At 48.4% G+C, this 21,642-nt stretch overlaps 1 protein-coding gene across 29 annotated transcripts in view; it reads right to left on the reverse strand.

Moving 5' to 3' along the window:
* Positions 1-21,642, reverse strand: part of ZNF488 (zinc finger protein 488) — a 176,330-nt gene that overhangs the window by 13,178 nt on the left and 141,510 nt on the right. For 25 of the 29 annotated variants that reach the window (XM_057734040.1, XM_057734041.1, XM_057734069.1 and 22 more), the window contains 2 exons: positions 12,711-12,838; positions 1,006-9,060 (listed from right to left, as the gene is read on the reverse strand). In XM_057734040.1, coding sequence (XP_057590023.1) covers positions 7,937-8,911 — 975 coding nt within the window. In that variant the 5' untranslated portion in view covers positions 8,912-9,060; positions 12,711-12,838 and the 3' untranslated portion in view covers positions 1,006-7,936. Of the gene's footprint in view, positions 1-1,005; positions 9,061-12,710; positions 12,839-16,271; positions 16,386-21,642 lie in introns of those variants that run through there. The other 4 variants (XM_057734060.1, XM_057734052.1, XM_057734042.1 and 1 more) reach the window with 2 other exon arrangements.

The raw sequence follows: 21,642 nt of genomic DNA on the forward strand, positions 1-21,642 counted from the left end.
ACCTGCCTTGCTCGTCCAAGTGCAGCCTGTCTCTCTGCCAGCTCTGGTGACCAAGCTGACACCTAACAGGGTGAGAAGTTTTTAGCAGGCAGAGCCCAAGACCTCCCCCCAGAGCTGGGCCAGCCCTGGGGGAATGAGAGGTCCCTGGCTGGTGCCGTGGGACCATGCAACCCTGCTCTGCTAGAGTTACAGGGATCCAGAAATGAGAGACCTCTGAGGCCCTGCCCAAAGTCATGGTGGGGTGAGGCCAGGAGGGCAGGGAGATCCCAGTGCCCAATCCCTGCTCCAGGACCGCCTGGATGAGGATGAAGTTCTGGTCCTGTCTGGCCTGGCCCTCCGGTGAGTCCAGGCTGCAGCTGCCCAGACAACTCCCCCAGGGAACCAGGCACAGCCTGGACTTCATCAGCCCCCTCCCCAAACCTCAGAGATCTGGGGAATCTGGGCCACCACCATCCCTAGGAGCTTCTCCACTAGAAGACCTCTAACCAATCCTGTCTAAACAGGAAAGCCCTGATGGAAGGCAAGATTTCACTCCAGCTCCTTTTCCTCCTGCTAAATTCAAGTAAGATTCAGGGCACGATCGAATTTTAGTAATATCATATATACTGTGATCTTACCTTTTTCTTCATTAGACCTACTGCTATCCAGACAAATGGGTGACCACCTTATACTTGCACTCTAGGAATCTCTCGCCTCCCTCTTCGCCCCCCCCCCCACACACACACATACACACACACAGATATATATATATATAGAGAGAGAGAGACAGACAGACAGAGACAGAGACAGAGACAGAGAGAGCTATCTGAGGATTACCTAAAACAAACAATGGTTTCTCCTATATGGTAGTATTTGGGTGATATTTTAACTTTCTTCTTTATACTTTCTCTTTTTCGTACATCCTTATAATTAGCATATATCATTATTTTCAAGTGCAGCAGCCACTATTCCAAAAATATAACAAATAAGATGAAATAAATTCTATAACTGAGTCACTGTCCATACCTTAGTGATCATTAGTGGTTGTTCATTTTTTTTTATGGGTTTCCTTTCACATTATTTGGATTTCCTGGATTTGCACCACTGGCATTTACTACAGCTTATTTTGTTGAAGGTGTCCCATAGGCACAGCAGATGGCAAAGATCCTGGTGGGGCTTAAACAGGGGAAGGGGTGGAACAGCTCCTAGGGTGGGTACCACACATAGTTCTCTCCTCTGATCTTCACCACATGGACGTCCGTTATTACCAGTTCCACCGGAGTCAGCTCCGCCTCTGAGCCTCAGACAGATCAGTTATTCACTGGAGGTCACTAGCACAGTGGATGTTTCCCTCCTTCAGGCCACCAGCATTTGCGACCCCTTTGAATGTTTAGAGAATTGCTCTATATGAACCTGTGGGAAACAGGCTCCCTCAGAAGCAGAGAGGTTGTTAGGATCCCAGGTTCTGGCTTGAGCCTGCCCAGGTGGGAAGGCCAGTTCTGCCCATTTCCCAGCTGTGTGACTCTGGGCAACTTGCTTCACATCTCTATGCCTCAGTTTCTTCATCCATGTGATGGGCAAGAAAATAGCACCTTTGGGGCTGTGTAGATTGAATGAGTTAATCTCGTGCTCAGCCAATGCCAGCTGTTACCATTCTCCCACCACGAGACTGGAAGCCCTGGAAGCTCACTTTTTCACCTCCTTGGCAGTAGGGTATGGGTATGTGGTCCTGCCTGGGCCAGTCAGAGGCCCTTGTGCAGGATGGTTTTGTTTTGTTTTTTGTTTTCCTGGAGCAGTGACCCAGGGGAGCTGGGCAGCAGCAATGGCCAGATGCCCAGTGTGCAGGGCAGCAGGGCCATGCCCTGACTATCAGGGGTGGCAGCAGCGCCCTCCAGAGGCGGTTCCCCTGCCTGACCACAGCTGAGGTCCTGTTGAGTAGCTCCTTGCTTCTGCCCACTGTTCAGCCTGGGCTGCCAGCTTGCCCACCCAACACTGGGTGCAGCCCTGGGCCCCCTGAAGACATCCTTTTCTGCTTCAGCCAACATCAGACTTTGTTTTCTTATAATGAACTGCACTGTCCATTCCCTCTCCCTTGTCTTGAGGTCCTGGCTTGGTGCCTAAATCCCCATCACAGCCTCCTATCCCATTTCTGTGTCCCAGCCTGCAGCCAGGGCCACTGCGCTGCCATGCAACTTTCTCACATCTCCCCCTGCTTGAGGACCTCTCAAGGTACCCACTGATGTGCCGTGAGAGGGGCTGGACCAGGCTATCCACCCCCTCTCCCAAGGTATCCCCAGCCACAGACAGGCTGGACCTTCACCATCAGGATCATTGCTGGAGACTTGACCCAGCCCCCAGGCACCACACTGGAGCACCAGAGTGTAGGACCCCAGCTCTTCTCCCATCTCACTCACCCTCCTGCTTCCTGTATGCCCTATTCTGCCAAACAGCCCAACACGAAACAGATGGCCACGTTTGTGTGTCAGTGAGGGTCATGGCTACCCACACAGCTTTAATGCAATGAGAGGCTACAGCTCAGAAAGAAAAAGGATGCAGCCTGAATCACAGTTTGGGGCAAGGAAATCTGGCTCCAAGGTCCCCACTAGAGAGCACCCATCTCGCACCTACTGGTTTCTATAGGATTAGCTGACACCTGGCCTAAGGACTTCCTTGCTACCTAGCAGATCAGGGTGCCTGGCAGTGAAAATAGCCTCCTAATCCAAGCAGCTTAGAATAGCAAGGGTATCAGAGGCCACTGGCCTCCTTTCTCCTGCTCCAGGAAAACATAAGATGGCTGGAGAAGAAAAAGTTAAATTTAAAGAACAGCAACCCTCCTTCCAGAAGTCACTGCCTCCCCAACCCCCATTCAAAATTGCTTACCCAAAGGGAGGGAATACGGGGATATGTGTATAAAAACAGATGATTGAACTTGGTGTACCCCAAAAAAAATTAAAAAAATATATATTAAAAAAAAAATTGCTTCCCCAAAATTCTTCTTTTCTAGGATGTAGCACAAATCAAAACACATTGGAGAATAATTTGTTTTTCAACTAAAAGCTTTATTCTATGGGTTTCATATCTTACTACATGATCTTTAAACCTCCCACATGACTTCTACTACAAAAAAACAAAAACAAAATTATACATATAGGCAGGGTTTATAAAACCCCTTCTCTGAAGAGAAGTGGCCTGCAGGGGAGGGCTGCTGCCACCAGGGGGCACCAGCACCATCCAAGGAAAGAAAGGATAAGAAGCTCACCTTGGAACAACTCCTGCTGACTCTCACCCCTCTGCAGGGTTCCCTCCCTGTGCCCAGAGGAATAGGGCGATACTGTGAGGTCAGCAGGGCCAGGCCCAGCGCCCCGCTGCTTCAAAGGCTGGGAGCATAATAGAGTTAGGGGTCTCCAGCTGGTGGTTCCTGCCCCTCCCCACACCACCACCAGTAACGTGTTTCCTTAAGTCCATGCCATTTGGGCCATCAGTTTTTTAGAGACAACTGAACAAATGATAACTATTCCACATACTGTCCTGATTTGTGGCCTCTCTTGATGCCTGTGTTCAGCCTGGCGCTAAGGAGCATTCACCCAGGACACATGCGCTCCAGGTGTCTGGGCCTCCCCTACCTCCTCTTCCCTCCACTCCCCCCAAGCCCAGTGGGCTTCACTCACTTTCATTAACCTAATTATATAGTCATTTCAGCAGAATCCCTGGTCTAAGATTCAGGAATTGGCCAGAAGTGGCAATCTAGGACCCTGGCCTTTTTAAGGTTTTCTTTCTCTTCCAGATAAAAGCAGAAAGTAAAGCAAATCTTGGTTAAAATTGAGAACTCAAATGGATCTGAATTCCGAATGCCTTATTTTAGCCTCATTAGCACATTTGGGGGACTTTTAGAAATCTTAATTAAAGGGCTGCTGCTTGGGAGAGCATATAAGATATATGAATAATTTGCCATTCTTCCAGGCACTATAGGTATTTTCCCTCCCATTGTCCAAAAAGCAAGCCAAGACTTTCTGTTTATTGGCTCCTGTGTTACCTGCCTAATGGCAGCATTGCCAGAAAACCACCAGGGCCGAGATCCTGGGAGAAGATCCAAAGCACGTTGGAGAATAGAGGCAAAGACACCAACACAGCATGGGGACATTGCTTGATGCTAAGAGAGGGTATTCTTAGGTGGGAGGTGCTGGAGAACTTTCTGCAAACTGGAGAGACAGGAGGGGGGTTTTAAAAAGACAGACCGCCTGTCCTACCAGAATAGGATTAGGGCGCAGAACAGATTAAATTATGTATAGAGAATTTAAGGAATGTGGCAATTCTTACCCCAGAATTGTTGAGTAAAATTCATACCTACTGATGTGATGTTCTGTGGCAACATCACCCGCCAACTCTTAACTGGGATGGAAGGTGGCAGACAGAGCGTGGGTAAAGTCAAGATTAAAAGTGACTGCTCGCCAGTAGACAGGAGGGCAGGAGAGAAAAGGGACGAGACAGCCTTCAACTGCCATGGGGACTTTGGGAACCCAGCCTGGAGACAAGAAGGAACTGCCACATTAATAAACTGTAAGTCTTCACCTTCATAAGTCATCTTGGAGTCTGTCAGTTTGAATGGTTGCAAAGCAACTTGCATCTACATCAATTTTTACCAAAATGAACTCCATCTTAAAAAGCTGAATTGGGAAGAGATGTTTTCTTGTGCCTCTTCGTAAAATTAAATTAACCTTATTTGATTTTTTTCAAAATATCTCTCTTGCTTACAAATGACGTAGTCACTATTAGCAATAATCCTGTTTGCAGCCATAGCTGAGCTTCCCAGAGGATTGTGGCAGGGCCAGGGAAGACAGACTGGTCTAGACATCTCAGGGGTCCTAGCCTTGACCTCACCACCTCTTGCCCTGCATCACTTTACACATCAGCTCATCGTGGACCTCAGTGGTCACTGCTATTGTATTACAGTACACACCTGTCAAACTGATTTCAAAGAAATTATGAAGCAATCCAACAAGCCAGAGGAGGACAGCTGTGCATACAGTTTAACAGATGTCAGAACCCTTGTGCGAAGCTGGGGTGAGGCCAGAACCAGGCATCTCATTCATTCCTTCAACAAAGGTCTGCTGAACACTTGCTACTTGCCTACATTGTTCCAGCTACATTGTTCTAGTAGTGGACAAAACAGCAGAAATTCCTTACAGAACTTATATTCTAGTGATGGGACACAAGATAATTCCATAAAAATGGTATGCAAGATTGTGAAAAGTGCTCAAGGGCAATGGAAAATGCAGGGTGGCAGGCAGGGTGCAAGGTGAAATTTTAGACAGGGAGTCAATGCCTGGTCCTAAGGCCCAGCTTTTCAACCGTCCCCACGATGCCATGTAACCCGGCTGGGCTGAGCAGACGTATGGCAGGCTGGGAAGGATGGGAGCACAAATGGGGCAGTGCTGGGGTCTTATTCTTGTACTGCTTCTCTGGAACCCACGGTCTTAGGAAAGTCAGTGGACCTCTTGGAGTTCAGTTTCTTCTGCAGTAAAATGGGAATTAAATATCTACCTCCCTGGGATATCATGCAGATTAAATGACATAATGTACATCAGTATAGAGTGTGGAGTCTCAGGTTCAAATCCTATGAGGTGCCCTTTCCTGCCCCACGTGGGACAGCAGGAGAGGGAGGCTTCTCGAAGCTTCAGCCGCCTTCTGGGCACAGCCTCACTGTGGGCACAGCTCCCAAAGGGGCCCAGCCTGAGGGCTCCTCACCTCCTTCATGGAGGATGGGGCCTCTAAGCCTCTCTGTAGAAAAGGGGGTGCTTCCTCAGTGCCTCTGGGAAGCAATTCTGCTTCCTTCCAGATGCAGAGGAAATGGCTCAGGGGGTCCATCTCCTCTCCTTCTGCCCACCTTTCCTGCTGCAGCCAGAGGTCCCCTGGAAGGGCTTCTTGGAGCCGGCCCTCCAGGGCCCTGGTCTAAACTCTTTTCCTTCAATGCCTTCCCACGTCTCCATCTCAGAGGCCCACCTCCCCACTCAGTCCTCCCCACCTGGGCTTTGCAGCAGCCGCAGACACCTGCAGCACAGGACCATCTTCTCCCCAGCACTGCCCTCCCTGTCTGAATCACCAGCTTCTGCTGGACTCTGAGGCTCAGCTCACACCACCAACCTTCAGGAGGCCTCCAGGGGTACCCACTTCCCGTACCCACAGGTCTGAGTTGGGCATGCACCCCCCCAATGTGCCCAGTGCCCCAGCACAGGCCTCTGTTCTGCATCTGTCACACTGCACCCTAATCATCTCACACGCCGAACAAGGATCATGGGTTGAACTCACTGTGCCCCCACCAGGGCCTAGCAACACAATCTGACACAGCATGGGTGCCCAGGGAGGCCAAGAAATGAATAAATATAGGGCTGGCTGTGGAGAATGGATGGGAGGGTGGGTGTAGGTAGGGGAAGTGGGAGAGAGAGGGACAGGGTGGCTGGGCCGGATGGGACACGCGGCTGCCTCGGGCATGGTGGGAGCCAGCCGTGGAGACGGAGAGAAGAGGCAGAGTCTGGGAGTGTTTGGATGGCTGGCTGGCTGCTGGCTGAGGCCCCCAGCAGCTCCTTCCCATCCGCAAGCCTGAGCTCTGTGATCAAGGCCCCAACAGAGAAGTTGGAAACTGCAGGTCAAATGAACAAATCTTGAAAGTGAGGTGGAAACCAGCCAAAAGAACTGCACCGACTCGAAAGAAATTCCCACAAATGGCTTTCACACAAACCGGCTTGTGTTACAGCAGAGTTTATGACCTGAGGTTTGCATTGTTAGGAAGAAGGACAAACGTGGATAAACAGCACAGCTACTGCAATTCCACAAGCATCAGGTAATAAACGGTACCCAGAACTCTCCCAGGCCTCACAACACTTCAAGCCCTAAGGTTTTATGCGTGCCCACTTCCCGAGAGCTAGGGGTGTGTGTGTGGGTGTGTGTGTACACGTGTGTGCGCATGCATGTGTTTCATTTTCCCATTTTCACATATGCAGAATGTGAAGAATGGTGGACCGAATGTTGGTTGAATCATTGGTCCCAATTCCTCTGGACCCTATAGGATTATACACTCACTCACGACTTCCCTGTTGGCCACAAGCACACCTCACCCCTTAACTCTGGGCTTGGCCATGGACTTGCATTGGCCAAGGGGACGTTAGTGGAAGTGACCCAAGCAGAGGCTTGAGATGTGCTTGTGTATTTGGACTTATCCTACTGTGCTCTTGGCATACATGACAGAAGCATGATGCGGTAGCCCATCAGTCTCGAGAGAAAAAGCAACCTTGGAGCCAAGAGCAGCCAAGCCCAGCCCAAGCCCAGCCAACCCACAGACACATGACTGAGAAACAGGGGCTCCGCATTGTTTGCCACTGTAATTTCGTCACTTAACAATAGTTGTCTAACCTGGACCATGATAATAGTGCCATATACTCAGTGATGACGCTGCCAGGCACATGCTGGCCATTTCCCGCCCATCTTCCCACACAACCCTGATAACATCCCTCAGACACAGGTGTCACTATCTCCATTTTACAGATAAGAAAGCTGAGACTCAGAGCTATTTGCCCAAGCTCAGGACTAGTATGTGAAAGGGCCAGGATCCCAATCCAGGTCTGTCTGCCTCCAAAGCCCTTGCTGTGTGCCAAACTTGCTTCCATATGGAGCAGAAGTTATGGTGACAGGAGCAGATCTCCCGCTCCTGAAAGTGTCAGAAACACTTGGCGTCTGTCACCATACTCTGTGATTAGCAAAGTGCATCATTTCATACTTTCTTTCCTTTAAAACACATCATGGGGGCTGGTTGTCTTTTTCCAATTATGGCTGAGCTGTTCATCCTCAAATGCCCAAGGAGACGGCCCTGTGGACAACCACAACCAGCCTTTTCAGAGGAAGGCCCAGTGAGCCATCTCAGCCTCACAGCTAAGCGCTGGATACGCTTGTTCCAAACCACCTGTTAACTGTGAGAAGTCATGTGCCGGGAGAGATGGTGGCGCTCACGAAAGTACTCATGGCAAATGGGGCACGTGTGGGCCTCTTCTCTCAGCCTCTTAGACTGTAGGTCAGGCCCTGCATGCTCCTTTTTGCGGTGGGACCGCATGTGGAAGACCAGGTCGGAGGTCAAGCGGAAGGAGAGGTTGCATTTGGCGCACCAGTTCTGGGTGGACAGGCCCAGGGAGGTGAGCGTGGGGGGCAGCAGGGCCCAAGAGGCGGTGCAGGAGGACGATGGGGGCGTGGGAACCTGGGCCGTGGTGTGCGTCAGCCACAGTGTGGGGGCACCCACGAAAGTGCCGCAGAGAGGAGCATTTGGTGGTACTGTTTGCAGGTTCCAGAAATCACCCGCCAAAAGCTTGGAGTTGGAAAGTCGACCCCAGCAAGTGACACTGACCGTGTTGATGAGTCCCAGCAGCTCCCCCAGCACGTCTGCAGATCCACCTGCCTGGAAAACAGAGGCTGGACCTGGTCTCTCTGCCGGACCCCTGGTTGGCTTGCTAAAGGCACTTCTCTGCTCCCCGCGGGCTCCACTGGACCACACAGAGAAGCAGGTGCTCCCAGCTGGGTCCCTGGGAATGTCGAGGGTCAGCTGCTGGGGGCCAGGCTGTTCTGCAGGGCCACTGTGCTCCCTCTCCTGGGCCTGCCCACCCCCAAGCCTCTTCCTGAGTCGAGGCACCTCCGTGAAGGCGCTCTGCCCCTGTTCCCAGCAAGCCTTCCGGGGCATCAGCTTTCCCAGCCTGAGCTTGCCCGGCGCTGCTGACAGCCCCATCTCAGCACAGGCCTCATCCCGGCCACCGCTGCCTGGGACAGCCTCAGAGACCAGGTGGTTCGTTTTCTCCAGCAGCACCGGCTTGCGGACCCGGCCCTGCTCAGGTTCACTTAGCCGCCATCTGTTTTCAGCTGAAGAGCTCCACAGAGCTCCCTTCCCGGCAGCCATGGGCACGGCAGGGCTTGGGCCAGCTCAGCAAGGTGGATGCTCCGGCAGCTGTCAGTCTCTGGAGCTTCTGGAGAGCTTGGCCTGGGGAGGGGCCGTGAGATTGAAGGGCTCTCCTGGTGCCTGGGCCGGCACACTTGGACCACAGGGCTCTGCAGAGAGAGGAAGCAACAGGCAGTGAGAAGTGTGCTCTTCACTCAGGGACATACTGGAGCATGCAGTCTGTAGGAACTTATAGAAAGCCTTCTCCACCTGGGACCTTGGTGTCGCAGGTCAAGTGCTGATAGGAGCATGAACTTGGGGCAGACAAGGGTCCATGTGAGTCCAGGCTCTGCCAGTCCTCAGTTGTGTGATGTTAGACAAGCAGCCCTTCTAATTAATCTTCTTGGCTAATTTGGCCAGAGACCATTTTTGTCCTTTGCATCTGAAGAACCCTGACTACTACAGACGCAGCTGACTCAGAGTATCTCACCCTGACTCAGAGCACAATCCTTTCTGCCCCAGTACATCAGGGAGGGAGGCCCACAGTGCACTATGCTGCCACCTAGAGGCCAGGTGCAATAGTGCCCCGCATCTGTTAGCATCCAAGCAGCAACTGCTGTCTTAACAGTGACACAAGGCTTCCACCAGTCAGTTCTGACTTGGTTGACAACTCTAACATATTTGCACCCTGATTTATAGCAGCTTTTGTTCCTTGCTTCTCAGTATGCTAATTTTCTCCCAAATCAATAGAAATGCCAGGACACTTCAAATATTTGGAGACAGGAGCTCCTGCAGCACAGGTGACCAGAGGGTAAAAGCTGGACGATAACACCCAGCCATGGCAGGTTGGGTCTGCAGCTGTTCCTGGTCCCTCCTGCCACACCTGGGGTCAGCCACCTCTCCACCAGCGCCTGCCCCTGAAACAAGTGTGGGTTTCCCCTCTCCACTCTCCTGAAGTGACCACACTTGTTCTTCACACATTCACCCACTTGCTTCTCCTCTGCTCACCTGTCAACTATCAAATGTCCTCTTGTGGCAACCTGCTGGGCATTAACAGGGGAACCAGCCTCTGCTTTGCCCTCGAGGTGCTCATGGCTGCAGGGGAGGCACACGATGGCCATATGTGAGGGTGGCACCCAGGAGGAGAGGGAGCCATCAGCCCTGCTGGGGAGACATTCATCCCTGCCCTTCCCTGATCAGCTCCACCAGCAAGTTCTTGAAGCTTGAGACCCCCATCCTCATGTGCCCCCTCACCCTCAGCTTATGAGAGGTTTGCTGGACCACACCCCACTGAGTGTTCTGAGTTTTCATTATTAAGAAGTAGGTATCCTGAGCCCAGGAAGACCATGAGGAGTGAGCAGTTCAGGTCCTTCCTCACAGGGACATCACTTGGATTCAACTCAGCTCCTTCCTCTTGCCCTGCTCCTGCCCTGCTCCTGCCCCTCCTGTAAAAGGAAGCACAGGTACCTGCCCTCCTTCTCACTAGCTTGGCAACAGGAGTCTGTGACACACGTTTTGCATATGTCACTTCCTTCCATCTTCAGTACACCTGGAGGGTCATCACCCTCTTTCACAGATGAGGAGGACCCAGGTCCTGCAATACTAAACATCCTGCGCGATGTCACCTGCAAGGATGAGGCACAGCTGGGACTGAAACACAGATGTGTGTCCCCAAAGCCTGCTTTGGTTGCACTGGCCATGTCACCCTCCCAGAGGCCCCAGACGTGAACACCAAGTCAACCATGTGACCCAAACACCACATGAGGGCACTTTGATGGTTTAGGTCTCCTTTTCCTGCCTTGTCTCCAGCTTCCCCCAAGCTTTCACCCCATCAAAAAGTCAGATTCTTTGCCTAACCGCTGAGCTTTCAACAGTTCCTGGGAAACATACACCAGCCCTACCCTTCAGCCCACTCCTGTGTGACCCTGGTCTTGTGCTTTGTCATCCTGAAAGGACTTACAAGAAGGGGCACCAGGGGCATCCGAGCCTAGTCCTCAAAAGGGATGCCATTGACATCAGAGATTAGTGCCGGCCAATGTTTCTTGAAGATGCAGAGGTGGCCACATGAGTCCACCGAGTGACCCTGAGCGGACCACCCCACCTCTCTCTGCCTCCATTTCCCATCAATAAGCTGGGGTTAGGCTAAATTTCTCCACAGTCCTTTGCAGATATACCAGCATATGACTCCAGCTAGCACGAAGCCACTTCTCCCCTTTTGGCAAAGAATAACTGGTCTGCTGAAGTCCTGTTGCTGAGCTTCCATGAGCTCACAAAGACACACACATACCCAGGCACACTCGTACCACCCTCACATACACACACATTCACAACACATACACACTTATAATCTCACATACACACACTCATACATACATACACTCACATGTACACACTCACATACAGTCACATACATCCACATACCCTCAAACACATACACGTACCATCACACACTCAAATGCACACACACCCTCACACAAACTCCCCCTTTCCCTTGCTGTCTCTCACTGTTCTCCAGATGACAGTTTAGCACCACCTGATGTGTTTCCCACGCCTGGGCAGGAGGCTGCCCTGCTGACCCTGCTCCAGCTGCACCCCTTCATCCCACTATACACAGCCCTGCGACGCTGCCCTCATAGCTCAGGCAACCTTGTCCACAGCCATATAGGCCCCGTTGGCAGAACTGTCCAGAGTGCCCTGAGCCACAGATGGGACAACCTTCTCAGCTATAAAATTTGGAACATGTGGTCTTACTTCAGGATGGAATGTTTGCTACCAGGATGCTTCATGATATAAATATGCAATTCACCATTTATTGACTACGTAAGTGTCTACATGCCAGACATGCCAAGAGCTTAACATAGCTTATTTCATGGAGTTTTCACCACACCCACATGAGGAAAGTAGCAGGTCTCAATCCAAATGTGTTCATTTCCAACTTGCAAATGCCATATTGCTAAACTCTGGGCTGCTCCAGCTTACTGCAGATCTGGCCAACTGCTGTAGCCACCCAAAATCACTTCGGTCAAGGCTACCATCCAAATCTTAATAATGATAACGAGAACAAGGAGGAGGAGGAAGAAAAGGAGGAGACCAAGGTACTGAAATGACGGGGGACCTTAGCATGCTGCCCACCCTCCCTGAGGGTCACCACTCTCACATGCACCAGCACTGCCGAGTAAGGTCACCCAGGCAAGTGCAAAGAATGTCCTACCAAACTCCGTCTGGGGCCCCATCTAACCTTGGTCCATTCTGTCTACGACAATCAGCAGATGGAAATCTTTCAAATGGAAAATGATGGGCATCCGCCCTGGCTTGTTCTTGGGGAGCCCTGACAGCTCCTAATGCTCACCTCCCCTTGTGGAGAGATCGCAGGCTCTTTCCCAGTGTCAACATCAGACTTTGAGCCTCATCCAGCTCCAGGCTACATGAGCCTCTGTCATGGTCCCCAGTTCCTCTCAGGTGACCTCTGCAGATGTGTGAGGTCACCTCTAGGTCACTCCTGGCCCTCGACAGTGAGTTCTCCGTCAGGAGACCACATGCACAGCCGCTCAGGGCTGCCTCTGTCCCCCTTTCCTACGTGGACCTACCAGCGCTCTTTGCAACTGGAGGCTGGTTCCCTGTCCAGATAATCGCTGGGCAAAGCAGAGCTACGCCCTCCTCTTTCTCCTCCTACAGACACCAGTGGTTGGGGCAGCCAGTGGCTCTATGCAGCCCTTGTTCTTTTGCTCCCATCCAGTATTAAAGGACCTTTGCTGTCCTCCATGCCCCTCAATAGCCTCAGGTCATCCTGGGCTCTCGCTCCCTGATGCTGTTTACTCACCCCCGTCATTCTATTGTGTGTGTCCTGAGGAGGGGCTCTTCTTGGTCCTTTCAGTCCGAGCTCAGCAAGACAACCCTCTGAGTCACATGGACATCCTTCAGTACCACCGTGGTCCCACCGTGGTCTTCCTATTGAAAGAACCTGACTTCAATTCCAGGCTCTCCAACCTTTTCCCAGCCCTTAGATGAAGTGATGATCTTGGCAACCTTCTGAAGCTGAGCTCCCCAAGTCAACAGGGTGTCTGACCATGTCCAATTGTCCCTACAAATGGGGAGACTTCTCCCTCAGAGTTCAGCCCTCCTGGGCCACCAACCATGACTCTACTGACCAAAACAGGAAGTTTTCTGAGAGATGACACCTCACCCACCCCATAGTGTAAAAGCACTTGTTTCTCTGTCTATTATCTATTCCTGGGGCACTGGCTGCAGACTCCAATCATTCCTTCATCTGAGAAGCACTGGCCACATTCTACCTTTCTGTTCATGTTCTAACCAGGCGGTCCCAGGAAGCTTCCAGCCTCGCATTCACATAGAGGTTAAGTGTGTGGGTTCTAGGGTCAGAATGCCTGGATCAAATATAGCTCTGCTCTTACCAATCACATGGCCCTGGGCCAGCTGCTGATCTTCTCCCTGCCTCTGTCTTCTCATGGTGGGTCACCTTGGTGCCCACTTCATCAGGTGGTTGTGAAGATAAAATGGATTAGCATATCTACAGTGCTAAGGAGCCTGGCTCAATAAATGCTAGGTAGCATCGATTTATTATTGCACCCGTTCTGAAAGTTAGAAACAACCTCAGGGCTGCCTTCCCACTACTCATGCCCCCCAGGGCCCAGCGCCTAGTAGTGTTTAAAAAGTGACCAAGTGGCCTGGGCAGTTTCCACCTTCCCCCTCCAATTACAAAAGAAAGAACTCTTTGCAGACAACCGAATGACAGCATGTTACTGACATGACTGCAGATACTCACCACCCCAAGTCAGCCAGCCAGCCTCCAGCTGTCCCAAGCTGAAGCTCAGAAACTAGGTTTTATTTAGTGACACCATCTATACCAACAGTGCCTTCCTGTGCTGCCTTCCTCTTCAGCGAAAACAAATGAGAACAGAAAAAATCTGTGCCCCAATTCCTTGGTTTCCTCAGACTCTGGAGATGCTTCTCATGCCTTTTTGGAAGATTTCTAAGGATAATCATCTATCTATCTCTTCTGAATGTGGACTGTGAGGTCTGTGTTTTCCTGAAAAAGTAAACACACATATTTTCTAGACATCCTCCTAGCCCTGGAACTTTGAAAAAATGAAAAAATGCAGAGTTGTCCAGGCCTTCCTGGAGGCTGGATGATGGCTCCATGAGGTGAGAAAGAAGAGGAGGACTCCAGCCAGCCCTCGAAGGCTCCACGTTCAGCTATGCCTACACCTCTCTAGCAGCAATGCCTGCTATGTCCAAGCAAAACCAAATGCAGGATTCCCAGGATGTAGCCAGCTCCCAGGCCCACTGTGAGGTCAGTTATAGTCCTAACACAACTTGGCCACATGAGCCAATTCCAGTGACAGCCTTCAGAGGAAAAGTCCATGGTTTATATAACAGACTGCTCAGCCAGACTCTACAATAGCATCACTGGCTAGAAAGAAGAAGAGATGCAGCCTATTGAAGAAGGAAAAGAAATTTAAAAGCATTGCAGCTGAAGACTTAGCCCTGAATCAAAAAAAAAAAAAATGATGTGATCATCTGCTTTAAAGAAAACTTGTCACCTCCTAGATTTTTGGAAAAGAAATCTGTTAAGCAAAGCAGTCATGACGGTTCTAAATCATTGGAAAAGCATCCCTTTCCTCCTCCCTCCCAAAATTCTAATACTTGGGAAGTCAGTGATTAAATGATGTAAAAGACAATTTAATTCTTCAATCCAGAGAATAGTCTCCCAAATCAAAGTGCCATGCTTATACCTATGAATGTGTCCAACATTCTTTGATATAAAGTGTGAAAAAATTTCTTTCAATAAACACTGAAATCCTCTTCCATCATTTTTAATTTTTGTCCAATTCTGTGTGATTTATCTATTGACATATTTCCTTTTGCATATCAACCAAAAAGTTAAATAAGCTGAAATGATCACTAAAAATCATAACAAACTCAAAGGACAAGTTAAATTAATTATAAGAACCAAAAGCTTCAACTGTTGGGCAGTCATTAGCAGCTTTGAAACCAAACAAGTTTTCTTTTTACAACTTAATATATATATATATAAAATATACGTTTATGTGAGTGTTTGAACATATAGCTCTACATGCCATAAAAATATCATCTAATAATGAAATCGTCTCTCTGATAAGATTAAATTTTTAAGAAGCAAAAAATTGCTTTGTTATATAATACTTTCTACTTTATCTCTCAAAAATGAATCAGATTTGTTTTTCTATATTTCTTCACTTAGTATGTGTCTAAGACAATCTTTGATATGAAAATGAAACATTTCCACCGTGGTCCTACCTCATGTACACAAAAACATTAATTTCCAATGCCACAATAATTGTTATAAAAAGTCTGAATCATTCAACAGTAATTATGAAACCTAATTTCTGCACACTGATCAGCATTGACAAGCATGTACTTTAGAAATTTATACTTAATTTCTTATTTCAACTCTCACCTAAATGTTTCACATGCAAAGCCGTGGCCTATTGTCTTCCCACAACTGCACTCTGAGTCCCACCCTCACTCTCCCCACCAACCTGGCCTTGCAATGCCTCCACAGAAAGATGGTATGGGCCCCCATGCTCCCTAAATGTTCCTGCAAGGTTTAGCTTCCTGGTGCTGTGTGTGTCTATTACCAAAGGCAAAATGCCAAGAAAAGGATTCAATCAATGCCTTGTCTCTAAAGCCAAGTATTTCTTTCAACTCACCCTGAAAACTCAGAGATTTACAACTTGATCCTTCATGTATTTTTTCCCACAACAGGCACTGAACAGGTTACATGCCCAGATCTTTGGATATAATCTGCTGGAGAGAGGATCTGGGGCAAACGCATTGTTGTTACCCTGTGCCCAGCACAAGCCCTGGCTGAGAATAATGGAGCAGCACGGGGTGAGTGAATGGGTGGATGGATGAATTAAAAGAATTGCACCCCAAAAAGTCAATCTAGGAGGAAAAAAAAATCCAAGATGGAATTCTTGATGGGGGAAAGGAAAAAGGTACAAAGTGGGGAGGGGGAGAGAGAGAAGAAGAAGAAGGAGGAGAAGAAGAAAAAGAGAAAGGGAAGGACAGGGGACACAGGCAATAAAAAGATGGACAAGAAAAAGTGAGACAAATGAGAGAAAAAATACAGGAAGAGGCAAGGAGACAAAAGACAGAGGCACAGGCAGAGGGAGAGGGCAGGGACAGGAGTAGCAAGGGAGGAAAAAAAAAAAAAAAAAGGAGCAATGGAGAAAGCTGGTGACAGAGGGAAGAGAAGCACCCGGCAGTTAAAGGCAGGACTGAGAACCTGCCCTGGGGAAAGGCCAGGAGAAATGAGATGACTCCCGACCCCCACGCCCACTCGCGGGCCCGTCCCGGGGGGCCGGACAGCGCGTCTCACCTCGGCTTTCGCGCGGCGCTGGGCACTGGGAACGCGCTGGCAGCCCCGGCCGCCTCCAGGTCAAGGCCGTGACACGCGGGTCGGACCTTGGCGCGCGAGCCCTGGGGGCCGGCGGGGCCCCGCCTTCTCAGGCTGCCCCCGCCTCTGGGGCGGGGCATCGGGCGTCGCCCCGCCCCTAGGGGCCGGCAGGCCTTGCGGAGGGGCCTGCGAGTGGGCTGAACCCGCAGAAAGGGGCGCCTAGGAGACCGGCTTCCCCCGCACCGCCCGCCGCAGATCTGGACGCACCAGCGCACGCCGGCTCCGCGCCTGCTCGGCGGGGCCCGGCCCTCCGGCTAGCCCCTCGCCACAAACCCCGGCCCGCCGTCCCCGCTGGCTCAGGCCTTGCCCCGCGCCTCGCAGGTGCAGGACTGAGGAGGGTACCCTGGCACGGACCTGCCTTTGGAGGTGGCACTCCTCGCCACGGTGGAGGCGGCACTTGCCGCTGCTCCCTCGCCCTGTTCGCTGCGGCTTCTACCCTCTTGGGTCTCCAGGACCGGGCGACAGCCTGATGGTCAGTGCAGGGGTTGCGTGCCCTGCGGCTGCGAATCCTCCGTGCGCTGCCCAGAGACCCGCATTAGCGCTCTGGACTTTCTTTCCCCCTCCAGGCTGAGCGGCCACGCAAGCTCCATCTTTGTGGCTCCCTGAGAATCTCCCAGACTTCACTGGAGTTGACCCTCGGCCTCTCAGCCTTTCCCGAGCCTCCTCAGTTCTGAAATGGCAGCATTGTGCCAGATAAGGGTGAGTTCTGTGACTTCACAGAATGCAGAGGTGTCAGGGAACTTAACTACCCATGGGGGGTGGGACAGGTCAAGGCCTAAAGGGTGGGGACAGGAGGTAATGCCTTCTAAGTGACTTCATTCATGCCAGATCTTGGACTACCTAGGACATTTCCCCATAGTGAGGGTGAGAGGACATGGCAGTGGAGTCTCAGGTAACCAGCATCCTTGCAGTGGCAGACAGCCAGGTGTATGGGTCGCATTGTTTGAGCCCAGCAGGCGGTGGAGCAGGTTAGATAGGGGAAGAGAGAATCCTTGAGGGACTGAGGGGGAGCCTTGAGTCCCTGCTCCTTCGTTCGTTCGGTCAGTCACTCAATAACTGTTCTGGATGGCCCTGAGAGGAGAGGGCGTGAGGACATAAGGTGACAAAGCTCTGTGCTTTTCCCAAAGGTTTGGGAGCATCTGTTATATGGACGAGACTGTAAAGGAACAAAATTATGATGAGTCTGAGGTGGGCAAAGTGAGATTCAGAACAGACATTGAATATGAACATGAGAAGTCAAATTCCTAATGTGCAGCTCACTCAGCCTTAGTGAAATTATAGAACTTCTAGGACAACCTCGAAAATAATCTGTCCACTTAGAATTCTGTATCTAACCGAACTGTTATTCAAGAGTGCGCAGGAAACAGAGATATTTTCCGATGTACAAAGCCTAAGTTGAACACCCTCACAACCTTGGTGAAAGAATCACTAAAGAATGAATTTCAGAAGGAAGGAAACTGAACCCAGGTGAAAGGAGAGTGTTTCAAGAAACAATGAGTGGAAGTCCAAGATCAAGGTGTCAGCAGGGTTGGTTTCTGATGAGACCTCTCTTCCTGGATTTCAGGTGGCCACCTTCCCTCTGTGTCCCCCACTGCCTTTTCACTGTGATTGTGTGAAGGATGGCTCTGCTGTCTCTTCCTTTTCTTATGAGGATGCTAGACCTATAGGATTAGTGCCCAACACTTATGACCTCATTTAACTTTAATCACCTCCCTAAAGACCCAACATCCAAATGCAGTCACATTAAGGATTAGGGCTCAATATATGAACTTAGGAGAAAGGGCACAATTCAGTCCATAGCATTCAGTAAATATTAAATAAATTTATCAGTAGTTTAAAGACTTTACTCAAAGCAAACACCAGATATAGGAGATATCATACCAAATATTCAAGAAGCAGACTATTGTGATCACATTCAAAGTCTTTCCAAAGATAACATAAAACACTCCCAAGTGTATTTTAGGAGGCTAGTCTTACCTAATATCAAATCCAGATAAGAGCAGCACAAAAATAAGAAATTACAGGCCAGCCTCTCTCATGAGCATAGGCAAAAAAATCTAAACTAATATACTAAATTCAATCCAGCAGTGTTTAAAAAAATATCATGGCCAATTTGGGTCTATTTACAATATGTTAATATTGTTTCAGATGCATTAATTTAATTAGTCATTAATAGATTACTGGAGAGAAATATTTCTCACAAAATATACAGAAAATTTTAGATAAAATTAAGCATTTGTTCATGATATCTAGCACCCAAGAATATTAGTGAAATACCCTTGTCTGATAAAGGATTTCTACCAGAAGCTTTCAGTAAATATCATTCTTAATGTTGATGTATTAGAGACATTCTCTTTAAAATCAAGAATGCTTCCATCATAGATCTACACATTGGAGAAGTAGTCAAGACAATGTTTTCTTGTTTGTTTGTTTGGGGGGGGGTTTGGGGGGGTGTTTTTTATTTTTTTATACTGACCCAGTGGATTTTACAGTTAAATTTTTAGAATAAGAGAGCTTAGCAAGTTAAGTGAATATATCAACCAATAAATACATTTCTTTACAATACCAATAAACAGTTTAAAACTCTATTTAACAATACCATTTACACTAGAAGCAAAAATATAAGGTATTTAGAGAAGACACTTGACAAAAGAAGTGAAGGTCTTCGTAAGGAAATATAAATAAAAGGCACTGAAAAATACCTAAATAAATGAAGATATTGCCATGTTCACTGATAAGAGGAGGCCTGATTGCAAATTCAAATACCTTAAAATGTTTCTATGTATATGTTGATGTTGTAAACAAATATTAAGAGGGTTTTGGTGGAGTGAAGACTTGAAGAGTTGATTCTAAAATTTGCATGAACAAGCAAATGGCCAACAATTACCCTAATAAAAATTAGGTGGGTGATTTACCCTGTACTATCAAGGCTTGCTATAGCACTCTGTGTATGTTAGGTTAGGTAATTGAACCCTGAGTGTATCAGAATCTACTGGTCTTCTGTAACAAAACCCACCAAATCTAATAAAAGCACTAACTTTATTTCCCACTCATATATCTCACTGTCCCACATATACATGTCCATCCCAGGTTCCCAAGAGGGAGCAGCTCATCACAGTCACTCAGCTACCAGGCTGTTGGGCACCTGAGGAATCTCCTGGATTCGTAAAGATCCTGTCCAGAAGTGGTATATGTAACTTCTATTAATGTTTTCTTGGTGGAATCAAGTCCAAGCCTGCCATGAATGTGGCAGGGAAGCAGTCCTCCTCTGCAAGAGGAAGGGACAGTGAGGAACAGTAATACAATCATTCACATGATAATAATTTAGACAGTGTGGTGTCGACACTTTCAATATAAACCAATAGATGGGTAAAGGCAATGGAACAGAGGACTCAGAACCAGGCCCACAACCATATGGAATTTGAAACACATCAGAGGTGACATGCAAATCGTGAAGGAAAAAATGGAATAGACAACAAATGATGCTGGGACAATTTGTTCTATACATGGGAAACATGAAATCAGATCCCTGGCAAGAATCACATTTATAAATTAATTCCAGATGGATTCAAGACATCATTGTAAAAGGCAAATCTTTAAAACTTTTAAGATAAAATCTGTTTCACCTTAACTGGGAAGAATTTCTTAAATAAGATACAAACAGTGCAAATCTTAGCAATTTCTTAAAAGTGACAAATTCAGCTACATTAGAATTAAGAACTTAAAAAAGAATACATATATATACATAGAATACAAGAATACATATATGTATGTATTCAGGAATACATATATGTAAATGTATATGTATGTGTATTCCTGACTCACTTTGCTGTACACCTGAATCTAACACAATGTTGTAAGTCAACTGTGTTTCAGTTAAAACATTAAGAACTTCAACTTTATTAGAGGGCATTAAATAGAGCGAAAAAAGAGCCACACACTGAAGAAGATCTTTGCAACAACTGATAAAAGATTAGTATCTTAAATATACAAGGAATGCTAAGAAATCAATGCAAAAGAGAAACAACTGAACTGGAAAATGCATGCAGGCAGAAATAGGCGATTCACAAAGAAGGGGAAATGAATGACCCAGAATCTGTTGAATAGAAGACCAATCCCATCAGTAATGGGGGGAATGCAAATTAAGACCAAAACAGATGTTGAATCAATAGAAAAAAATATAAAAACATGACAATAGCAGGTGTCATAAAGGATGTGATACAAGGAAAACCTAACAGGCTCTAAGGAGAAGTACATCAGATTTCACCAATTCCAAATAACATTTGTTTAAGATAGTCCATCATTTAAAATACTACTTGAACAACAGCAACAAGAACTACAAAAATCGCCAACACAATAAATTTTACCATTTATATTTTTCGTATTTTTGTTATACATATTGAAAGATCTATTTTAGACTTATTACAGGTTGACTTTTAGCGTGTATCACTCTTCTTTTGTGCATACAAGAGAAAATAAAATAAATTGGTTAAAGTATTTGTAAAAATTTTTACATTCACAGTCTGAGTTTTTGAAACACTTTTGACTCAAAATTGTTAATGCCCAATGTTGATCCACGGAGTAGAGACAGACCATCCCCACTCAGCCCTCTCTGATTTCTAGTCACAGAATTTGTGGGCATAATGTAGTACTTCTTGTTTTACGTCACTCAGTTTGGGGTGGTTTGTTAAACAGCAAAAGATAACTGGCATGTCCTTCTTTCACAAGGGACTCTGACATCCTTGCAGGACCTTCTTCCCCTACTAGATCCTTCCATCCACTGGGTCACACCAATGACCATGGCAACACTCTACACTCCCAGCTCCTGGACCTCCTCGCCCACAGGGATGTCCTCACATAAGCCACCTCAGCTGCCCTCTTTCAGTTGACAAAAAGGCAGGACTTCTCCAGGATTTTAACGGCCACCTGAGAGGGTCTGGGATGAAGAACAGATGGAGGCCTCATCTTACCCGCCCCCAAAGGTCCCCTGACTCCCCCTGGGATTGTCAACAGGCAGGACACTGAGCAGAGCTGCAGGTCACAAAGTCACCATGCCAACCTTGCTGTCCATCATAAGGGACATCACAGGGAATTCTGCCCCCTTGGGGTAAGGAAAGGGCCATCCCCCAAGGCCAGCCATCTTTGCCTCTTCCACCCTCAGGGCAGGCACAAGGGGAGGCTCACAGTGCACTGTGGTTAGAGAGCTGGAGGGGTGGACGCTTCTGGGCACCATCAGAGATGGTGGAGGCCACAGCCTGAGGTGGCCTGGAGAGGCCGGGGTCCAACGAAGCCA

This window comes from Hippopotamus amphibius, chromosome 5 (genome assembly GCF_030028045.1).
Source record: "Hippopotamus amphibius kiboko isolate mHipAmp2 chromosome 5, mHipAmp2.hap2, whole genome shotgun sequence".
Lineage (NCBI taxonomy): Eukaryota > Metazoa > Chordata > Mammalia > Artiodactyla > Hippopotamidae > Hippopotamus > Hippopotamus amphibius.